We start from the raw sequence: 19,759 nt of genomic DNA, 5'->3' as shown, positions 1-19,759 counted from the left end.
ACAGCTTAAAAAGCGTTGCGTTAAAACCCGACGTTGGCTTTTTTTTACCGTTTCCAATATTTGTGTTCATATGAACGCTTAAAAATCACTTGTGAGTCGTAATGTCACGTACGCATCTCAGCAAAGCCATACTTTATTTGCTATTACGACGTATTATTTGAATATAGCTTGAATATTTCAGGAATTTGTAAGCATAAGTTGACATTTTTAAGGTGAAACTAATAATAATCTTGACGATTGACACCAAAAATTGACACTTGACAGCCAACTGACAGCAGCGCCGGCGCTTTTTTAACGCTTGTGAGAACAGATACACGGAGTTCCGTATGCTCTATTAAATTTGACGCCAACGCTCAACGCCGAAAATCGAACAGTGCTCGATAAAAAAGCGCCGCGCTTAAAAACCGCCTTCGTGTGAATACATACATGGTTATCCATTGGTGTCATTCAAACGCTTTTTTAACGCGCGTTGAAAAAGCTGCCGTGCGAGCGTTCGGCGTTAAAAAAGCGTTTGAATGACACCAATGGATAACCATGTATGTATTCACACGAAGGCGGTTTTTAAGCGCGGCGCTTTTTTATCGAGCACTGTTCGATTTTCGGCGTTGAGCATTGGCCGTTAATTGAATTGATCATACGGAACTCCGTGTATCTGTTCTCACAAACGTTAAAAAAGCGCCCGCGCTGCTGTCAGTTGGCTGTCAAGTGTCAATTTTTGGTGTCAATCGTCAAAATTATTATTAGTTTCACCTTAAAAATGTCAACTATGCTTATTAATTCCTGAAATATACGTCGTAATAGCAAATAAAGTATGGCTTTGCTGAGATGCGTACGTGGCAGTACGACTCACAAGTGATTTTTAAGCGTTCATATGAACACAAATATTGAAAACGGTAAAAAAGCGCCAACGTCGGGTTTTAACGCAACGCTTTTTAAGCTGTCGTGCGAATGGGGCCTTACTGACGGAAATGGGTAACCATAGTTTTTGAATTTACCGTTTTTTTTTTCTTACTCTATTCTTAAAGTGGTAACACAGTATTACACCGCACCGTGACCTTGGTGCGTCGCACCCATAAGTGAAAGAGAGAAACCTCTTTCTCGCTCTCACTTATGGGTGCGAGAAAGAGATATCTGTTTCTCTCTCTCACTTATGGGTGCGACGCACCAAGGTCGCGGTGCGGTGCGATAGTGTGTTACGGCCTTTAGTGAGATAAATCGAGTAGTGTCAAGTCGCCTTAAGATATAATGTTACCAGAAAACAATTTGTCACAGAGATGTCAATGTCACTTAGTTATCTGTGGTAAGTTCATGTTTAGAATGCGTGTATGCATCATTTCGGTGCCTAAATCATTTTTCTTGGACAAAGTTGCTTTTACGATCTTCTAAAACGACTAGCAAATAATATATAACCATGAACGCACCACCAACATTCGAATCCTTCCTTTTATACGAAGGAGAACAAAAGTAAGTATCATCAGTTTATATAGTATAAATGCTCAGGAATTTAATGCTTTTACGATGTATATAACATATTCTCGTGTTTATTCTAGAGTTCAAAAAGAAGAAGATACGAAGGTAACAAATGCCGCAATATTTACTGTCAACAAAGAGGACCATACTCTTGGAAACATGATTAGACAGTAAGTGCTTAAAACATTTTATTATATTTATAAATTAGTTGGTACTCTACTACACTAAACCCAATGTGCAAACCAAATTGGGATGATTATTACTGTATATTGTATCATATACAAATGACATTCTCAATCTAAAGGTACCATATTGTCCACATTATAGATAATATTGATTGTTGCTTTACAAGCAAAGTTGTGTTTCACACCAACACTGTGTGTGTGTTGTGTTGTGTCAACATGTTCTAAGAAGTGTAATGTTGAGATCTCTAAACATCAACTATGTTTTGTTTACAGTCAACTGTTAAAAGACCCGAAAGTGCTGTTTGCGGGTTACAAGGTGCCCCATCCCCTGGAGCACAAGTTTGTGCTGCGCATCCAGACCACCTCCGATTACACGCCGCAGGAGGCCTTCATGAACGCCATCACCGACCTAACATCAGAATTGTCTTTATTCGAAGAGAGATTTAAAGTGAGTAATAAGTAGGCTTAGGACTTTTCGTATCATACCATGGTTCTAAAATCCTTGGAGCCGCTAATGAAACATTTTTAGGTCAACTCTATCAAAAAAGCGTCTCTAAGTGTCAACTAATTATGTCAATATTTTTTAATTTTAAATTGCGAATGAATTTGCACTACTCACTCACACGGGCATTAAAGAGGATGTATATAACTAGATAAATAATATTGTAGCATCACATGTGACCAGTAATTAGTATTATTATATCTCTTCTTCTTCAGTTGGTCCCTCAATACTGAGGATCATGACATCATATCCTTCTGTTGTAGACCAGGTTCCTCCATAGGGTTCTGTTCCCCGCTAATCGCATGGCCTCGTGCAATTTTATTTTTTAGTATTATTATATAGGTTTATGATAAAATTAATTACGTTTGATTAAAATGAACTCAGTAACGATGTGACAGTATGTATAAATCATTATATTTAATATGACATCATACTTTTTGACTTTGACTTCGATAATTTCACATATGGCGGCTCCAAGGATTTTAGCTAGCATGGTATGCTATGAAAAGTCCTAAGCCTAGTATTAAGATAAATCTGTTGTTTTATTTTTCTTTTCCAACTTTTCATTTGGGTTATTCCAACCCCAAATTCCAATTCATGACCCCCATGGACCCCCCTGGTTCCGCCCTTATGCATATTGTGCTTAACTTGCAAGAAGTGACTAAAATAACGTTATGGTTAATTGTTACAGGAAGCCATTAAGGAGAAGAAGGATGGATTAGATTAAAAATATAGAAATTAATATCTTTTATACCTATTGTAAGTTTTAAATATATTTCATGAATTAAGAAATAATATGTGTATACTCTAACACACCCACTTTGTAAGTAGAAAAAGGTACGAAATTCAAATTTTCTATGGGAAGTTAATTGTTCGCGCCTACATTTTTTTAATTTGCCGCCTTATTCTACTGACAAGGTTGGTGTGCCAGAGTATATTTTTAATTTAAACATCCAACCCAACACTGAACTTGGTGAATAATGATTAGTCAGATAAATAATTAATTTATATAACAATTTTTAACAACATTTACTAGTACATACACTATGCCAAGTGTATCACTACCTATATAAATGTATGTATGTCTAAATTTCATCTAATTTAAGATTGACCCTGAGGTAATGAAGCTCTTGAGCTTTTAAGGTAGTTGGGCAGGCATTTGTTTGTAACTCCAGGTATAACCGGTTAACCCTGGGTTAGTGGGATGGTAAGTGGCCCTCACAAGCATAAACCCTGAATACATTACACTTTTTTTTTTTGGGAGGCGTGTATTAAGGATAACGTATTCAGATGTTACTGCCATTTATTGACCAATTATATTGAATAAAACAATAGAAATAAAATTCAATATTAATTTATTGCTTATACAAAATCTTAAATTTGGTGTTTCTTTTCTATATCTCCATAAAACAACAATAAAAGTTATTAGGCTATGAAGAATATTATAATAATCATGATTGTGATGGAAATGATTTAAAATGTGCCATGAACATATCTCTATGTGCATTATAAACCAGATAACGCACACGAAAAAGTACCATTCACCTTGTAATATTAAAATAAAATATCATGCAAATGTAGCTTAAACATTAAAGATCAATGCTTTATTTACAAATATTAGTTAAAGATTTAACAAGTAAACAAGTCGTACCAAAAAAGTTGGTAAACGATAATGAATAAATAATTCCCAAGTAAGGATTAACAACAACGGTAACATTAAAGCTAGGTGCAATAAATTATGTGTTAAAACGTCTCCTCCTCATCACAGTTCTCCGTCGCGTGCCCGAACACTGTAACAAACAAATATGTAAGTGTTATAAATGTTTCATATCTAGATGGAATAATAATGCCTTGGAATTTCAGAGATAAAATTTGAACCAGTTGCACCGATCACACTTGATAGACTGATCAACATCACTCAAGAGTAAATTATAGAACATTAGGATAAATTTAGCGAACATTATAACAGTGATAGATTGTTTAGTGCAACCAAACCTAAATATAATAATTATTTAACTTGCAATGTATGTATGTTCGGGTCAAATCTTGCAAGCTAAATTAGACCCACTTCGGAGTATTCGCTTGATTTACATAAATACATATATTTCCTAAATTGGGTGACAAAGCAATAATATGGCACCATCGAGCTGATCTGATCATGGACACAGGACCTCCTACTTTATAGGAAGTGTGTGATAAAACAACGCAACTGATTGTGTTTGTTAGCATTATCTCGATGACTATTATTTGTCTGTTGAAAGAAAAGTACAGTCAGCGATAAAAGATTATATCAAAAATGAAATAATTGTCAATAAACGTGCGCGTCGAATACGTAGCAGATGTAGTAGGACCTAGTAGGACTAGTAGTTACCTTCACAGATGTCGCAATAGGGTCGGGGTGGCGGAGGCGGTTTCTTGCCGGCGGCGGCGGCCGGGGCGTCGGGCGGCGCGCCGGCGGCCTGGCGCGGGCACTCCTCGGTGTCGTGCGCGTCGAACACGTCGCAGATGTCGCACCACAGCCGCGGCGCTACTGCTCGCGGCTTGCGACCGTTGCTGTCACATACAAATCATACAATATAACAAATGACTATCTTGAAGTAATCACTGCGCAACTCCAAGAGAGCAAGAGTAGTTGGGAGGAGACAAATTTTAAAATTATAACATTTTTTTGATCCTTTACAATGCTGATCATGGATTTTATAAACAAGTAAATCGTAAATCTTAAGGGGCTACCTCACGCCAATGACCTTCGATCTGAATCCCTTAGTTTTCTTATGTTTTTTGTAGCTTATTATATTAACAGCAACGGCTTTAAGCAATATAGTATCCCATATTTACTTCAAATGTAATTAATTGTCTTTGAGATATTTGGCATCAAAGTTGAACAATTTTAGGCAAAAAAACTGGTTTTCACGTTTTTCGAGACGTCAAGGACGAACCCAAATATGTAGATTTCGTACATGTAAGATTCTTCACAGCAAACTAGATACGAAAAAAGTGTTTTTTTAGACAATGTTTAAAAAATACATAAAAAGATAAGTATACATTTCTTTCCCGGAGATAAAAAAATGGAAGAACCGATAGCCATTTGTATTATAATTCTATCTGTAGTGCAAAAAAAGGAGATACGATTCAAAACTTGTTAAAAATCGATGAAAACTTCGGGTAGCCCCTTAAAGTGAAAAATACTTTTTTTGCCGTCCGTCATCGTATAAAAGGGGTGTTATAAAACTTATAAATTTAACTTCATAATTCATTTTTTTAGAATTTTTAATACATTTTTACATACACAACGGCAGACAGGATTAACTTTTCTGTATGTGCCTAAAACGGTGCATTTATGTCTAACAATGTTACTAAAGAAGAATGTCACTCACAAGACAGGCTCATCGGGTGCTCCGCCTTCGAGCACCTGCACTCGCGCCAGCAGCATCTCGTTCTTGCGCTGCATGTCCACTATCACAGAGTTCAGGAACGACACCTGGCCCTCCATTTCAGCCTGCTGTTCCACGCTGTTGGAACACATTTAAGGTTAAAAATGTTGGTCTTCAAACAATACTTTAGAATGTAAATGTGGAAAAGACCGTCTACAAGCTCTTTCAACGCTTGTAACTTTTGCTTTTGTACACATACTCCACTTTCAGAAGGTCAGAAAAGCAGAATAATCTCTTCCGTTCTGACTGCGTCTGAGCGAAGTACGTATAGTATACAAATACGTTCTTGCCTTATGGCGGTCTTTCGGACCGGAAATGTTATACGCCGGTCTGCTCCGCATTGACCTCACAACTGGAAATTTATAGCCTGGATCGCATTCTTTACAAGGATGTTTAAATACTTAGTTAAATAACTCTGACGAATAAGTTTCAAGTTGAAATGTTGAAAAAATGTAGGTTATAAACGAAATAAAATGCGTTTGTCCGGGATAGCTCATGGACTGCCCTTATGCCTGGGCCACACTAACGGGAAACGCCGTTGATTATCGCGATAAATTCAGTGTGGCCGTATGAAAGACGTCCATTATCGCGATAACGAACGGCGTTTCCCGTTAGTGTGGCCCAGGTAAAAGACAGACTCTCAAGGCCCCTGTACACAATGGGCCAGCGTGGGCCAGTCTGGGGGACGCATTTATGCGTTAGAGGGAGCACGTGATATTGCTATCTCATTCTACCGCATGGCTGCGTCCCTTGGACTGGCCGGCGCTGGCCCATTGTGTACAGGGGCCTTCACAGTTGTGGCATCCTAGAATGCTTACTTTTGTGCAGGGACGTCGCCGGCTCCGTGCAGCCCTATAGCGTTGTTATCGTTCTTGTCTCGAATGTCCTTTTTCGACGCCATGTTTTTCATCATTAATACCTTCTCTCTCTCAGCGATCTCGGCTTTGGCTTTAAGATTCTGAAATGTAAAAAGTACCATTAATTACAGTGTTTCTTCTGTGAATGATAAATTATTTAATTAAATAATAATTTTGCGAGTACCTTCACATCTTCTTGGAGTTTTGTAATGAGCTCTTGCTTTTGTTTCAATTCTATCTTTCTTTGTTCCACCTCATTCTTCAACGCGTTGATAGTGGTCTCGTTCTTCGATAAGGCTTCAGAGGTAGTTTTCCTAATAGCTTGCAACTCTAATGTCAGTTTCTCTAACTTATCATCCTTCTCTACACTAGCACTCTGCTGAACTGTCACTAACTCTAACTTATTGTTTAATTCTACTATATTATTCTCTGCGTCACTTAGTTTTTTTTGCAATGCATATTGCTTTTCCATCTCCACTTTAACTTTCTCTTTGGATTCCTTCAATTCTTTGTCATACATTTCTACTTGAGCTTTTAGGTCGTGTTTTGCACGTTTGGCCTCCTTCTTGTATTCCTCGTACTGTTTTTGCAGTTGCTTATTCAAATCTTCATAATTCGTCTTTTGGCCTTCATTTATACTTGTTAGTTGCTTAATATCACTTTCCGATTTGGCAATGATTTGTTGCAATTCAGTCACCCTTTCTTTGGCATGTTGTAACTCTTCTAATTGTTTATCTTGTTCTTCTACACGATTTTGTAAAGGTTTAACGGTATTTTTTAGAGATTCTGTTTCTACTTTATATTTTTCATTTAATTCTTCATTTTGGATTTTCAATTCAGCAATTGCTTTATTTAGGTTTTCATTTAATGAATTCAATTCGTTTTCTTTTGCTGCACAGGTTTGGATTTCTTGACTCAGTCGAGAGATTTCGTCTTCTAAATGTTTAACCTTGGTGGAATTATTTTCACTCTTCTGATTTTCATTTTGAATTACACTCTTTTGTTCTTCTAAGGCTTTGTTAAGGTTGGCGTTAGCTGTAATGTTTTCATTTAATTTCTTTAAAGTTTCTTCATGTTCTGTTCTTAATTTTTCTAACTGGGCTGATCCTTCTTGATATTTGGTTTCAATAGTGTTTTTGTCTTGGTTTAAAACAGCCATTTCTTTTCGTAAAGATTCTAACTGGTTGAGTTGTTCCCTTAAAACGGATTCTTCGGCGGAAGAATTACTAGCAAAGGCTTCATATTGCTGCTTCAAAGTAGAGTACTCTAGGGTACTTGCATTAAGTTTTTCTTCTAGCTGTTTTTTACTTTCTAAAGCACCGTTGAGTTCCCCGTTAATTTGTGCAATTTGGCGTTCTTTTTCAGTCACTATTTCTAAGTTAGACTTCAGGTCTACATCTAGCATTTCCAATTTGCGCGAAAGTTCCTTAATGCTGTTTTCTTTTTCTTGTAGAGATTGCTTTAACTGTTCACCCTCGCCCCTACTTGTTTTTAATTCATCACTCACAGCACTTAACTGGATATGAACTTGTTCTAATTCTTTCTCATATTGGCTCTTTTGATTGCCCAGTTGCAAGTTCATGTCGTTTATAACTTTTTGTAATGAATCTTCATTCTTTCTAGCTTCTTCTAGTTTATTATTCAACTCATTCTGGGCTTCAGTTAATTGGTCTACTTTTTCCATTAACGTGACTTGTGATGTAGCCCCGTCAGCTTTCAAAATTGCAATCTCTTCCTTATACTTCTCAATATCTACGTCTACCTTTTTGCACATGATTTCGTATTCGTTGTTTAGCTCTTGTTCTCTAGTTTTCAGAATAACGATCTCTTGCCTTAAATTAGTATTTTCGTCCATCAATTGATCAGCCTTAGATTCCAATTCTTTCATATGATTAGAGATCTCATTGGATTGATTTTCAAGTTCTTTAATTTTACTGTCTGCCAATTTCAGTTCTTCTATCCGTTCATCATTTGATTTTACTAATTGACCACGTTCTAACGAAAAATCTTCTTGAAGCTTAAATAGTTGTTGTTTCAATTCTTGTTCCATTCTACCGTGAATATTAGCTGCCTCGCGCGCTTTATCTTTGAATTCTTCCAACGCCTTTTCTGATTCTTTAAGATGCTGCGACAGTTTGTTAAATTGTTCATTAGAGTCAGTCGCCTGTCCTGTAAGATTCATATATTCACCTTCGATTTTATCTTTAGATTTCTGCAAGTCTTCACACTTTTCCAAAGTACTGGCAAGCTGTCGTTTAAGTTCACCGATCTCTAATATCAATGCAGACATTTTATCTTTTAACTCGTTATTGACTTGAGTTAGTTCATTTATTTGTTGTTTAAGACGTTCGTTCTCTTCTTTCGCTGCCTTCAATTCATCTGCGTTGTGCGTAAATTGCGAGTTGAGAGTATCGAGCTCCACTTTGTTCTGATCTAAAGTTTGCTTATGATTCTCTATTTCTTTCATGAGCTCTTCTATTTTTGAATTACGATTATCGATTTCTTTCTTATGTTCTTCTGCAATTTTGCTATGCTTGATATTAAAGTTTGCCGTAGCCTGTTCATAATCGTCTTTTAATTTTATAATTTCCTTGTCTCTTTCGTGAATGTTTTGTTTGTATTCGTTTATAAGTTGTTCAGTAGAACTGGAGGAGTCACTTGATTCGTGAAGTAATTTTTCATATTCCCTAGTTTTGGCGGCTAAGCTTTGCTGTAATTCTGCAATATCTGATTTGCTCTTTTCATTTTGTTGCGTGATTTCGTTTAATAGGCTTTCATACTCGTTGACTTTTGCTGCGTGCTCTTCCCGGACTTTAGCGATCTCTTCTTGCAAGACTTTACAGCCCGAATCTTGTTTTGTCTTCGCTTCTTCTAATTGCTCCAAATCTAATATTTTTGAGCTGAGTTCCATTTTGAGCTTAGTTATTTCCTTATTCAGGTTCAGTTCGTGCTCTTTGCTTGCCCCGATAACTGAAAAATGCAAGATAATTTAATTAAATACATGCGCACAGCAGTGCCAATCACTACGGTTGAAACTAAAGTGACGATAAAGATCTCAAGATTCGAAATCCAGACTGCTACTAAGAACCTAATTCTAGTTATCACTTCTGCAATGACTAAAGAAGGGACGAAAATGTATAAACCAAATCGTACCAGGTAGGGGCTAGTAAAGTACCTAATAAGGAATTTAATGCCCGGCTGAGAGAAAACATACCTTTATTCAACTCATGCGTCTTATCATCGACAGAAGCCTGGAGTTGCGCTAGTTTTGCATTCAAGTCAATGACAGTCTGACTGTTCTCCTTATTCAGCCTTTCCAAGTTCTGTTTCTCTGATTCCAGTTTGGACTCAGCCAGTTGCAGTTTAGCGGTGAGGACGGATATTTGAGTGTCGAATTCTGTTTGTGCGATGGAGATTTTAGACTTGGCCTCGGCCAAGGCCTTTTCAGCCTCGGCCTTGACTTTGGAGAGCTCCTCGGACATGCTCTTGCCGATGGAGTCCTTCTCGCTGTCTTTTTCTTTGAGCAGGGCGTAGGCTTCGTCCAGGAGTTTTTGAAGCTCGGAAGACAATGCTGTGGAAAAAAACAAATTAATAAAATATTATATTGATAAAAAATATTATGTTGATTGTAAACGGGTAGTGCATTCATTAAATAACCGTCTAACATTGCGGAATTTATTTTGTATCACTTAAGCCGTCGTATGCCGGAGCGCGGATCCGCGTACGAGGAAAATATTAGAAAAAAAAAATCACGGCACACGAGAGGTTAATTCACCGATATAGGGTCTGTGCGGAAAGAGAAGAGTCGTAGAATGTACACCCCCTCCCCTACATTTCACGACTCTTCTGTTTCCGCACAGACTACCTACACTCACAGGGCTTACAAATTGAGACTCATTAGGATTAGCGACCAGAAATCTAAACGTAAATTCAGAGTAGCACTCACTGTGGGCAGCGGCGAGCTCCTCGCGGTGCTGGTCGGCGAGCGCGGCCAGCTCGGCGGCGCGCTGCTGGTCGCCGGCGCGTAGAGTGGTCGCGGCCGCGTCTGCCCGCGCAGCTTGCAGCGCCACCTCTGCCTCCAGCTCGCGGATTCGCTGGTCGCGAGCGAATTTCTCGGCCTGCAAATATTATAATTTTATATTATTTACTATAATAATAATAGCTATTGCCCGCAGCTTCATCCGCGTATATGTAAGTCACTGAATTGCTTCTCCCTCTCCCCCTGTTAGTCTCGTATTAACTTGCAAAGCGGTTTTGTTTTAGGAGTATGATACAAAATGCAGGGTGGCCACTTTCTGGAAAACCGGGAAAAGTCAGGGAATTTCGCTAGTCATGGAAAAGTCAGGGAATTGTCAGGGAAATTTAATGGAGGTCAGGGAATAAAAATTGTCTCTGTATGTACATAATATAAGTACATAATAAAAAAATAAAAAAATATTAATTTTACCATCTGCAAACATTATATTATATCTACTATAATTAGTCTAACGCATTCACTGCCAGGGGGCGCGGCCTAGGAACAAACTTGTATGACGGTGGACGCACATTTGCGTCGGGGGCAGTGAATGTGCTAACCTGTTCACTTTAAAAACCCGCAAACGATGTACAGATAAGCCGTTTGGCACACGCATACCTACTAGAGGTCAAAACAAAATTTTTGACCCGCAGTTCCTAAAAATATTTCCCTTAGGAGGGGAGTGCTGAGTCATTGTTTTTTTGTATGGGAAAGAAAATATTTTTTTTTTCAGAAACTTATTGTGTGTGGTATCATATGAAAGAGCTTTTTGAGGCGATTCTAAAACTATACCACATCATTACATTTCAGCCATTTTTTTATGATTAAAACAAAAATAATTTTCAAAACATACCAAGTTTGAGCTTCTCCAGATACGATACGATATGGCTGATTTTTTATTTGTATAATATACCACAAATGATACGTGATATCCTCACATCTAACCCTAATAAAGCAATTTTGAAAATAATTTCATTTAGTTTTTTTTTAATTTTTCAATAATACTAAGTGAATACAGTCCTACTTCAGTACCTATTTTACGAAACTTAATGGAACTGTACTGCAGATACGGTGCATATTAATCATAAAATGATACGTAATATCCATATATCCAACGGGAAATACCTCTTTACTACAGTTCCATAAGTCTCGTAAAATAGGTACTGAAGTAGTACTGTGTCACTGTAATAATGAAAAATTAAAAACAAAACTAAATGAAATTATTTTTAAAATTGGTTTTTTGGGGTTAGATATGAGGATATCGATATCACGTATCAGTGGTATATTGTACAAAAAAATAATAAGCCATATCGTATCTGTTTCTAAATTTTTTTTTATCCCATAAAAAAAACAATGACTCAGCAAATTATTTTAGGAACTGCGGGTCAAAAATTTTATTTTTACCTCTAGTATGCGTGTGCCAAACGGCTAACCTGTACATCGATTTGCGGTTTTCTATGATATTGGGGTCGTACGTCTGACGCTAAATAGGTTAATAATAGGTAACGCTATATCCTACCACGGCAGTATAGACAAAATAAATATTTAAAAAAAATGATCCACGCGGCTCGTAATGCTCACTCCTTGTACACGGAGCAGCTACACAAAAGGATGGAAGATTTAAGTCCAGAGGCGAAAATCAGAGCAGAAAAAAGAAAAACTGCGGAAATGGTCAGAGAACTAGAAACAAAAAGGCGAAAAATTCTCGAAGGAGCTGCCAAAGAAGCGTTATTGGAAAAACAGATTACCAAGTTGCAATAGATTTTGTTATTATTTTATATCAAAAAATTGTTTCAGGCCTTGTATGTATAAGTTACGCTTATGGTTTAGTATGTGCAGTTGTGCACTAGTGCTGCACTCTGGCGGCAAAACATTGCAGTAATAAGTACTCCCTATTATTTTTTATCGGGCTATTCGTTCAATCATGTATCGAGTACGACCACGGTCTTTAATATATAATGAATTTTAATTTCTTTTTTATTTTGCTTTATTAAAACAAATAGTTTTTCTTAATAAACTGCTTAAGTATTAAGTAACATCAATTTCCAGGACATTGGGTGTTGAAAGCCCCTTAATTTGTGTATAAAAGCGGTTTTATTTCATTTTTTCCACGATTTTAACAAGTCTACAAAATTTTCGGTTTCGACAAAAAAACATGTTTCGGTCGGACACTAAAGATTTTTAACCGACTTCAAAAGATTAGGTTTCTCAATTCGTCGCTTTGGTACCATAATACGCAAAACGTTGAAGTCTAGTACTTACTAATACGATTAAGGTCGGTATAAAGTGTTCCCTTTAGTATTTCTCGCTGAATTATATTATATGATACATTTAATATCCAATAAATTCAGTAGTCCTCTGTACTGTTTCAATTGGTTTTTCCTGTACAGCTTTCAACAAAAATAAATAAATTATTGGGTAATTGTATGAACTGTTGTATGAACTGTGATAGCAAATTACAATTTATAAATACAATGAAACAGTACAAAAACGTCACCTGACGTAGGATGTGAACCCACGACTTCCGTCTAACTATGCTTTCGCTCTTACCAACTGAGCTATTCAGAGTACCTAGGTACTTCTTATTATTTCCGTTTTTGTATTATTTCATTGTATTGATAAATTGTAATTTGCTATCAGATAATTCTGCAAAAACTCAAAAATGTATTCCAATTATATATTTTATATTTATTACATTTAAGATTATGGTCAGGGAAAAACTTGAAAAAACGCCTGGAAAACCGGGAAAAGTCAGGGAATTTTGGTTATAGTAAAGAGTGGTCACCCTGAAAATGTTACTTTTAGACATTAAAAACTGACCGAAGTGATCCCATAAGTGTTCCGTGAACCGGAACACTAATAACTAAAATTAAAGTTTTCTTACCTCCATAGCATCTTTGTATTTCTGTAACAAATAAATGGACACCGGTTAAATAAAATCCTTCTACAACAGAGAACAATCGCACTCCAATGGCATACGAAGCTAATTTCGGTCTTGTACCTAATCTCACGACTTTATATTATCGTAAACAATATACTAATTACACTAGTACCTAATTACACTCAGAAAGTGACTTCGTTATAGTTAGAATGAGTTATAGTTACGTTGTAGTCCTCCTTGTTGATGTTTTCCTCTTCGTGTTTGAAGAGCAGATCCTCTACCCTCTGTTTCTCGTCTTCTAGCTGCTGCGTCAGACGGTCCAGCTCCGCTTTCAATTTGCCGTTTTCAGTGCTTGTCTGGAACAACAAAATAAACTATAAGCTTTTGGAAACGATGCGAATACGTGTAAGTTCTTCAAAATAATAATAATGTGAAACTTGAAGGCACAAGTATCTACTATATTTGACGACCGGTCTGGCCTAGTCGGTAGTGACCCTGCCTATGAAGCCGATGGTCCCGGGTTCGAATCCTGGTAAGGGCATTTATTTGTATGATGAGATGATACAGATATTTGTTCCTGAGTCATGGTTGTTTTCTATGTATTTATATATTATATATATCGTTGTCTGAGTACCCACAACACAAGCCTTTTTGAGCTTAGTCAATTTGTGTAAAAATGTCCTATAATAATAAAAAAAAAAATTGTACAGTCAACTGTAAAAATATGGGTGCACAAATCATCTCAAAAATATGTCCCACAGCTCTTATGTCAGCGAATTAATAACTATGGGACATATTTTGTAACGATGCACGTTACTATAGGTACCTATTTAAATTAAAAGTATTATTTAATTAACACTTAACATATTAAATAATTATAAGCTTAACATTTTGATTTAACAATATTATTATGTTAATTTATGAAATGAACGTAACGTTTCTGTGCGCGAGTGTACTTTCGGCCGAACGACCGGTGTCAGCAGTTTTGCCCTTCTTAAACGACCGGCGAATAATTAGAATAATTCGTCTTAGAGAATGGCCGTGCCGGCTGCGTTCACGAGCCTCGCGACGTGACCCTACACGCGCCGGACGGTCCTCATCTTATTTAAAACTAATTTGCGATCTAAGTTTTATCGAGAAATTTTTTAATCGGTACAAGTAAAACATAAGCAATTATGCAATTGCGTAAATTAAAACGTATATAAGTTCCGTCTTGCACCCCGAGTAAAGGGGTGCAAGTTCCGGACTCAAAACCTGGGCGGCGCGGTATCTTTGCTCCCGGCCGGCCGCAGAGTACCCCAGGACGCAGAGGCCTCCGTCCACTCCAGCACCAGCGGGTCACGGCATCTTCCCACCGTTCCCCGACAACCCGGAGCGGTCCAGGCGCGACCAGCTAGCGCGACAGGGGAGTACCGTCCCTGCCACGGAACCAGACGGCCATTTTTAATAAAATAACGGACCTTTACCACGGCCCTCGCTCGGCAAAGTTTCCTTAATTTTTTAGAATAAATTATTTATTTGAAAGCGACTGGGTGTTTTCCTTGACCACTCAGCCCTAACCGCTACGGACTACCTCAAGCATCAGGAAAAGGGCTGATATTCTAATCTAGTATCACTAACGGACCATTTACTTACGTAGGTATTGGTCATTCCTGAACATACGATTAAACGATTATGTTGACTGTTGTCGATAATCTCATACAAATTTTCGCCCAAACTCAGCCGGGAAACCGGTTTACGAGTAAATGCGCCTTTAAGCTGTCTCTACCTGTGCGGCTTCCTTCTTCAGCTGCTCGAGCGCGGTCTCAGCGCGGTTGGCCTGCAGAGACACCTTGGCCACCTCCGATCGCTCTAATTCCCGCTCTCGCATTAGCCGCTCCAAGTGATGTTGTTTTTCGCGAAGCATCTCCTGTTATGAATAGTTAAACATGATAAGAAAAACTTCAACTGAAAATTAAAAGCTTTGGGGTCGTTTTTTCTACAGTCGCCAATGAAGATCAATTTACGTAGGTACCTTAATTTTTATAGGCATTGCATGAGCATTAAATTATTAATGTCGCTCACATAGAAAATAAGAGATATACCTACTTAAATAATGCAGTGACCTTCATCATAAAGATCTATAACAAATTACACACATCGGTATACTTAATAAGTACTACATATTTTTATAAATACAGCCATTTTTACATCAAATCTTATCCAAAGAGAGAACAACTTAAATTAATTTCGCGGCTTGAAATCGTGAGTACGGGTCGTAAGGGTCACAGCGACTCATTTATCTCAAATTCATGTTTTCGTATTTCTAAAAGGTTCAATTAGTCTTATCATTTCATCCGTATTCACGATTTAAGCCGATCATTATCCTAAGCCCCAAACAGGATATTGTTCGTTCGGCAGTTCTTGATTGTTATTTTCCTCCCGATGACGCACCTGGTGACCTCAAAACAAATTGGTCCTTCACACACTTTCCTGACTGCATCTGTTAAATAAACCATCGAAGACACACATTAGTAGAAACTATTCCCCGATTCTGGCCCCACCTCTCAGTGGTCACCGATCCTGACCCCAGGGCCGATCCACCGCCCCCGGTGAACCTAAAAAAAAAAAAAAAAAAAAAAAAAAAAAAAAAAAAAAAATAAAAAAAAAAAAAATAGCCCCCCATTTGAATTGATTGCGCTAGGTCTCAGCAGTGCCCGGCGCCTCCTTCAGGTACTTACGAAATACGCTAATTAAACAATACACCTTGCTCACCACGGTAACAATAGGCTTATCGACCCTTTTCTATTGTTCGATCTCGACTCGGGCGCGTTATTGTGTTACCGAGAATACTACCTGGACCCTTCACCCACCGACGTCTTCATTCATGCCTTCTTTATGTGTGTATTATACTGTAGGTGTTTGTGATAGGTATTAGCGATAGGTATTTGCAATAGGTATTAGCGATAGGTATTTGCAAAAGGTACTTATTTGCGATGCATTATCTTATTATCTTACAACCTCTTGGAGCTATTTCGATTTATAAGGAATACAGTTCTAACCTAACCTAACCTAATTAGATTTTAAGATGTAGCCTAAACTAACCTAAACCTTCTTTTACCAAACCTAACTTGACCAAACCTAACTAAAATCAACCTAACTTCTCATTTCAAACTAACCTGCTTTCACCTAGTCTTCGTTCAAGTTATGTTTTAACCTAAATACCTAAACTTCTTACCTATCCAAACTAAAGCATCCTACATATCGTATACATACTTACCTATATTGTACATATTGTATTGTGTTATTTTATTTAGTTTTACCTATTTCTAACTCATTATTTTTGTCTGCGATAAATGCAATTCAACCTAATGTAGCCTTTTTTATTCTTAAACTATTCTATCTTCTTAAACTTAGTATGTAAGTATGTCTCATTATCTAATACTATATGTTTATTTTCACATACATTTTTATGTTCTTTGTAACACGATAGAAAGTAAACTCGTAGCTACTTGTTTCTTTGTATTATTAAAATAATAACTAGGCGTGTGAGGCATTTCTTGTGCACTTGTTTTCATTGTTATAACAGCTTAATTGCTTTATTGATAGACGTCTATTATATTTTATGCTGACAATGGATTATTATGTGGATATAATTTGGGTTTGAGTACAGGGAGCGTCTGTTTAGATGAACTTGTTGAGACATGTTACTTTGTATGATTTAAAAAAAATAACGAGACGTGTCAACTGGTTTCAACATGATTTAGTCTAATACGTCGGCATTTCTTGTGTGTTGGTATTCATTGTTATAACAGCATAATTGCTTTATTGGTAGACATCTATTATATTTTATACTGACAATGGATTTATTGTTTCCTATTATGCTTTTGAATTTGGGTTTTAGTAAAGAGAGCGTCTGTATTAGATGAACCTGTTGAGACATGATTTGAACGATACTGTATCCTGCTCACTATCACAGTATAAAAGCCGAAGAGAAATGGCTTTGAGTAAGTATTACTGTCGTGGCAGTCCTCTGTATCAGAGCTCCTTGTATCTACTGCAGTATATAGAAATATAGTGTTAATTCAACAGTGAAGTGTTTAAGTGTTTATAGAAAGACCCAACAATGGATGTAAGTATGTCTTTTATTACCGTAACTTACTTTGTTTTGTTTTCACTTGTGTTCTTTGTGTTTTAATTATCAAGATTGTAGACAGTGTGTAAATTATTGTTTTATATTGTTTCAGTTCACTGAAAATACTTTCAAGAACTATTACTACCCGGATGATAATAAAGACGAATCAAGCGATGAAGAGGGTACGCTTGGTCTCAAAGTTAAACAAGCCATCGCAAAGAAACGTTCAGGAAACAATATCGATAGCTTCTTTGAACGACCTAAAAAGCAGTCTAAAGTTGTGAAACGGTCTTCAAATGTGAGCAAAAGTTCACCAGACGGTGTTGCAAACTTGTCATCCGGACAAGACGACGGGGCCTATGCATCACATTTGATTAAAATCGAGATATATGATATGCATAAAATCAAAAACGTCCCACCCATGGAACACTGGAAGCATGCGGACTTCAGATTGAAATATTTTGCGTTGGAAGACGATTTGGAGCTACAAAATACGCGAAATATTATTTATAACATAACAAAGCAATTAGCTTCTAAGGACAGTAGTGTGAAATATTTTATAGATAATAAGAAACAGTGATAGTTATAATTATTAATGATAGTAGTAGCTTAATGATTGTGTTAACGTATTTCTCATTTTTTACCTCTCCTTAAGTACATTTTCCATGTAACAGATTATTTTTATTGTATCACATTACAACAAGTTTTAATTTAATACTTCTCATTTGTAAAGATTACAGTCCCCACTCTTAGAAATCTTATACCTGTAGTCAACTATTTAAATGAAAGAAAGCACTGTATGATTTCTCATTTCATAATGGACTCTTTGAGTTGTGATGTCTACGATCTTGAACTTATCAGACTCTGTGAAGAAATAGAAGAAAATGAAGATCTATGCGAGGCTGCCCGTCTTGTGAGCCAACTACATCGCGAGGCGTAAGTAAAAGTATTCCTGTTCATACATGTTTATAACTCTTAACCAGTACCTGTTTAACAAAGGATGGGTTCCTCATAACTTGTTGTGACCAGAACTTATTGTTAGGATAAACGTGGGGTGGGAGAGTGCTGGTTATATAAGCGGGGTATCTCGAGTTCATATCATTCAGTGTTTTGGTGCCGTGCTTGTACTGTGATATCCTTTTCCTTATTATCATATAATGGTGTTTACTTACTATCATATTGGTCTCACTTTGCCTCGTGATAAGATTGAGGAATTAAGTAAAGAATTTATTTTAGCATATTTTCATAGAAATATAAGAATGTGGTATATATCAAACAAATTACCTCACTCGTTACTGGAAGATTCTGATATTATACCGTATTATACACCATGTGATGGGCATATCAAAAATTCCAAGGGGAATACTCAGTCATCAGATGTGATTGATGGAGTTTTGATGATGCGGGCCTATTGTCAGCAGTGTCGAAAAGACTTACGTTAGTATATACAACCAACCGTTTTAGTAAATATTTTTATTTTATCTGACATTAAGATATTTATGTTTATTATGTATTGTTATAGATCTTCTCAAATAGGACGGGGAGTAAAAAGGACAGCTGCAGTTTTGGAGACCGAAGAATTCTTGGTCAAGAAAAACCGTTCAGCAGCTGCTGAACCTGTAGCATCAACATCATCCGAACCAGTTCCCGATGTCATTGTGAGTGCAAATAATAATCATGAAATTGAATGTTCTGTGTGTAATAAGTTTGTTTCTAAAAGATATTTTAAAAATCATTTAAATAGTAATCTTCACAAAAATAATGTTTTAAGGGCTGACATTGAATGGGTTAATGTTCAGTTAATTGAAAATGCTTTTAAGAATAGGGTGGCCACTTACAGAATACTATTAAATGAAAATGTTCACCAACCATTTACTCCCGAATCCATTTTACTAGGAAATAAAGATAAAATCTTTGCATTATTGGATCGTTCCCTCACTGATCACCATGCTTTAAAAGTAAACTTTATTTTGAATGCGGATTTTACCCAAGAGAGCAAACAAGTAAATAATACATTTGATTTCCAATTATGTAACAATGTAGTTGATGTTAGCAGCGACAAAGATGATATTTTCGAGTCAGTTGTTAAAGATATATTAACAAAATTATTTAACTTTGAGAGAAAAGACAGTGGATGGAGTTTAGTAAAATTTAATTATCTAGATGTCAATGTAAACAAATTTAATCCATTGCGTGGTTCTTCCTATATCGAATTACCACGTGATATTCAGAACAGAAAAGCAGTTATTAATGTAAAAAATAATGATCATGAATGTTTTAGATGGGCTGTATTGTCAGGCT

At 36.7% G+C, this 19,759-nt stretch overlaps 2 protein-coding genes across 11 annotated transcripts in view; one reads left to right on the top strand and one right to left on the bottom strand.

The window, feature by feature from the left end:
* Positions 1-1,308: 1,308 nt before the first annotated feature.
* LOC134793258 (DNA-directed RNA polymerase II subunit RPB11) lies at positions 1,309-2,977 on the top strand. The gene is made up of 4 exons (XM_063764822.1): positions 1,309-1,464; positions 1,551-1,640; positions 1,929-2,103; positions 2,849-2,977. The coding sequence occupies exons 1-4, from the start codon at positions 1,412-1,414 to the stop codon at positions 2,882-2,884; spliced, it is 354 nt and encodes a 117-aa protein (XP_063620892.1). The 5' UTR covers positions 1,309-1,411; the 3' UTR covers positions 2,885-2,977.
* A 518-nt stretch (positions 2,978-3,495) lies between these two features.
* Positions 3,496-19,759, bottom strand: part of LOC134792915 (CAP-Gly domain-containing linker protein 1) — an 80,940-nt gene continuing 64,676 nt past the window's right edge. For all 10 annotated transcript variants that reach the window (XM_063764359.1, XM_063764362.1, XM_063764361.1 and 7 more), the window contains 10 exons: positions 15,113-15,253; positions 13,569-13,700; positions 13,348-13,368; positions 10,395-10,566; positions 9,663-10,019; positions 6,633-9,418; positions 6,410-6,549; positions 5,535-5,669; positions 4,529-4,710; positions 3,496-3,947 (listed from right to left, as the gene is read on the bottom strand). In XM_063764359.1, coding sequence (XP_063620429.1) covers positions 3,901-3,947; positions 4,529-4,710; positions 5,535-5,669; positions 6,410-6,549; positions 6,633-9,418; positions 9,663-10,019; positions 10,395-10,566; positions 13,348-13,368; positions 13,569-13,700; positions 15,113-15,253 — 4,113 coding nt within the window. In that variant the 3' untranslated portion in view covers positions 3,496-3,900. The remainder of the gene's footprint in view (positions 3,948-4,528; positions 4,711-5,534; positions 5,670-6,409; positions 6,550-6,632; positions 9,419-9,662; positions 10,020-10,394; positions 10,567-13,347; positions 13,369-13,568; positions 13,701-15,112; positions 15,254-19,759) is intronic.

This window comes from Cydia splendana, chromosome 8 (genome assembly GCF_910591565.1).
Source record: "Cydia splendana chromosome 8, ilCydSple1.2, whole genome shotgun sequence".
Lineage (NCBI taxonomy): Eukaryota > Metazoa > Arthropoda > Insecta > Lepidoptera > Tortricidae > Cydia > Cydia splendana.
Note: the sequence above shows the minus strand (reverse complement) of the source record. Positions and strands in the feature narration are given on the sequence as shown.

Bases quoted from the DNA above. Each gene is read 5' to 3' on its own strand.
- LOC134793258 (XM_063764822.1), top strand. From the start codon at position 1,412: ATGAACGCACCACCAACATTCGAATCCTTCCTTTTATACGAAGGAGAA. The intron at 1,465-1,550 runs GTAAGTATCATC...TGTTTATTCTAG, and splicing joins TTATACGAAGGAGAACAAAA to AGTTCAAAAAGAAGAAGATA. The intron at 1,641-1,928 runs GTAAGTGCTTAA...TTTTGTTTACAG, and splicing joins CTTGGAAACATGATTAGACA to TCAACTGTTAAAAGACCCGA.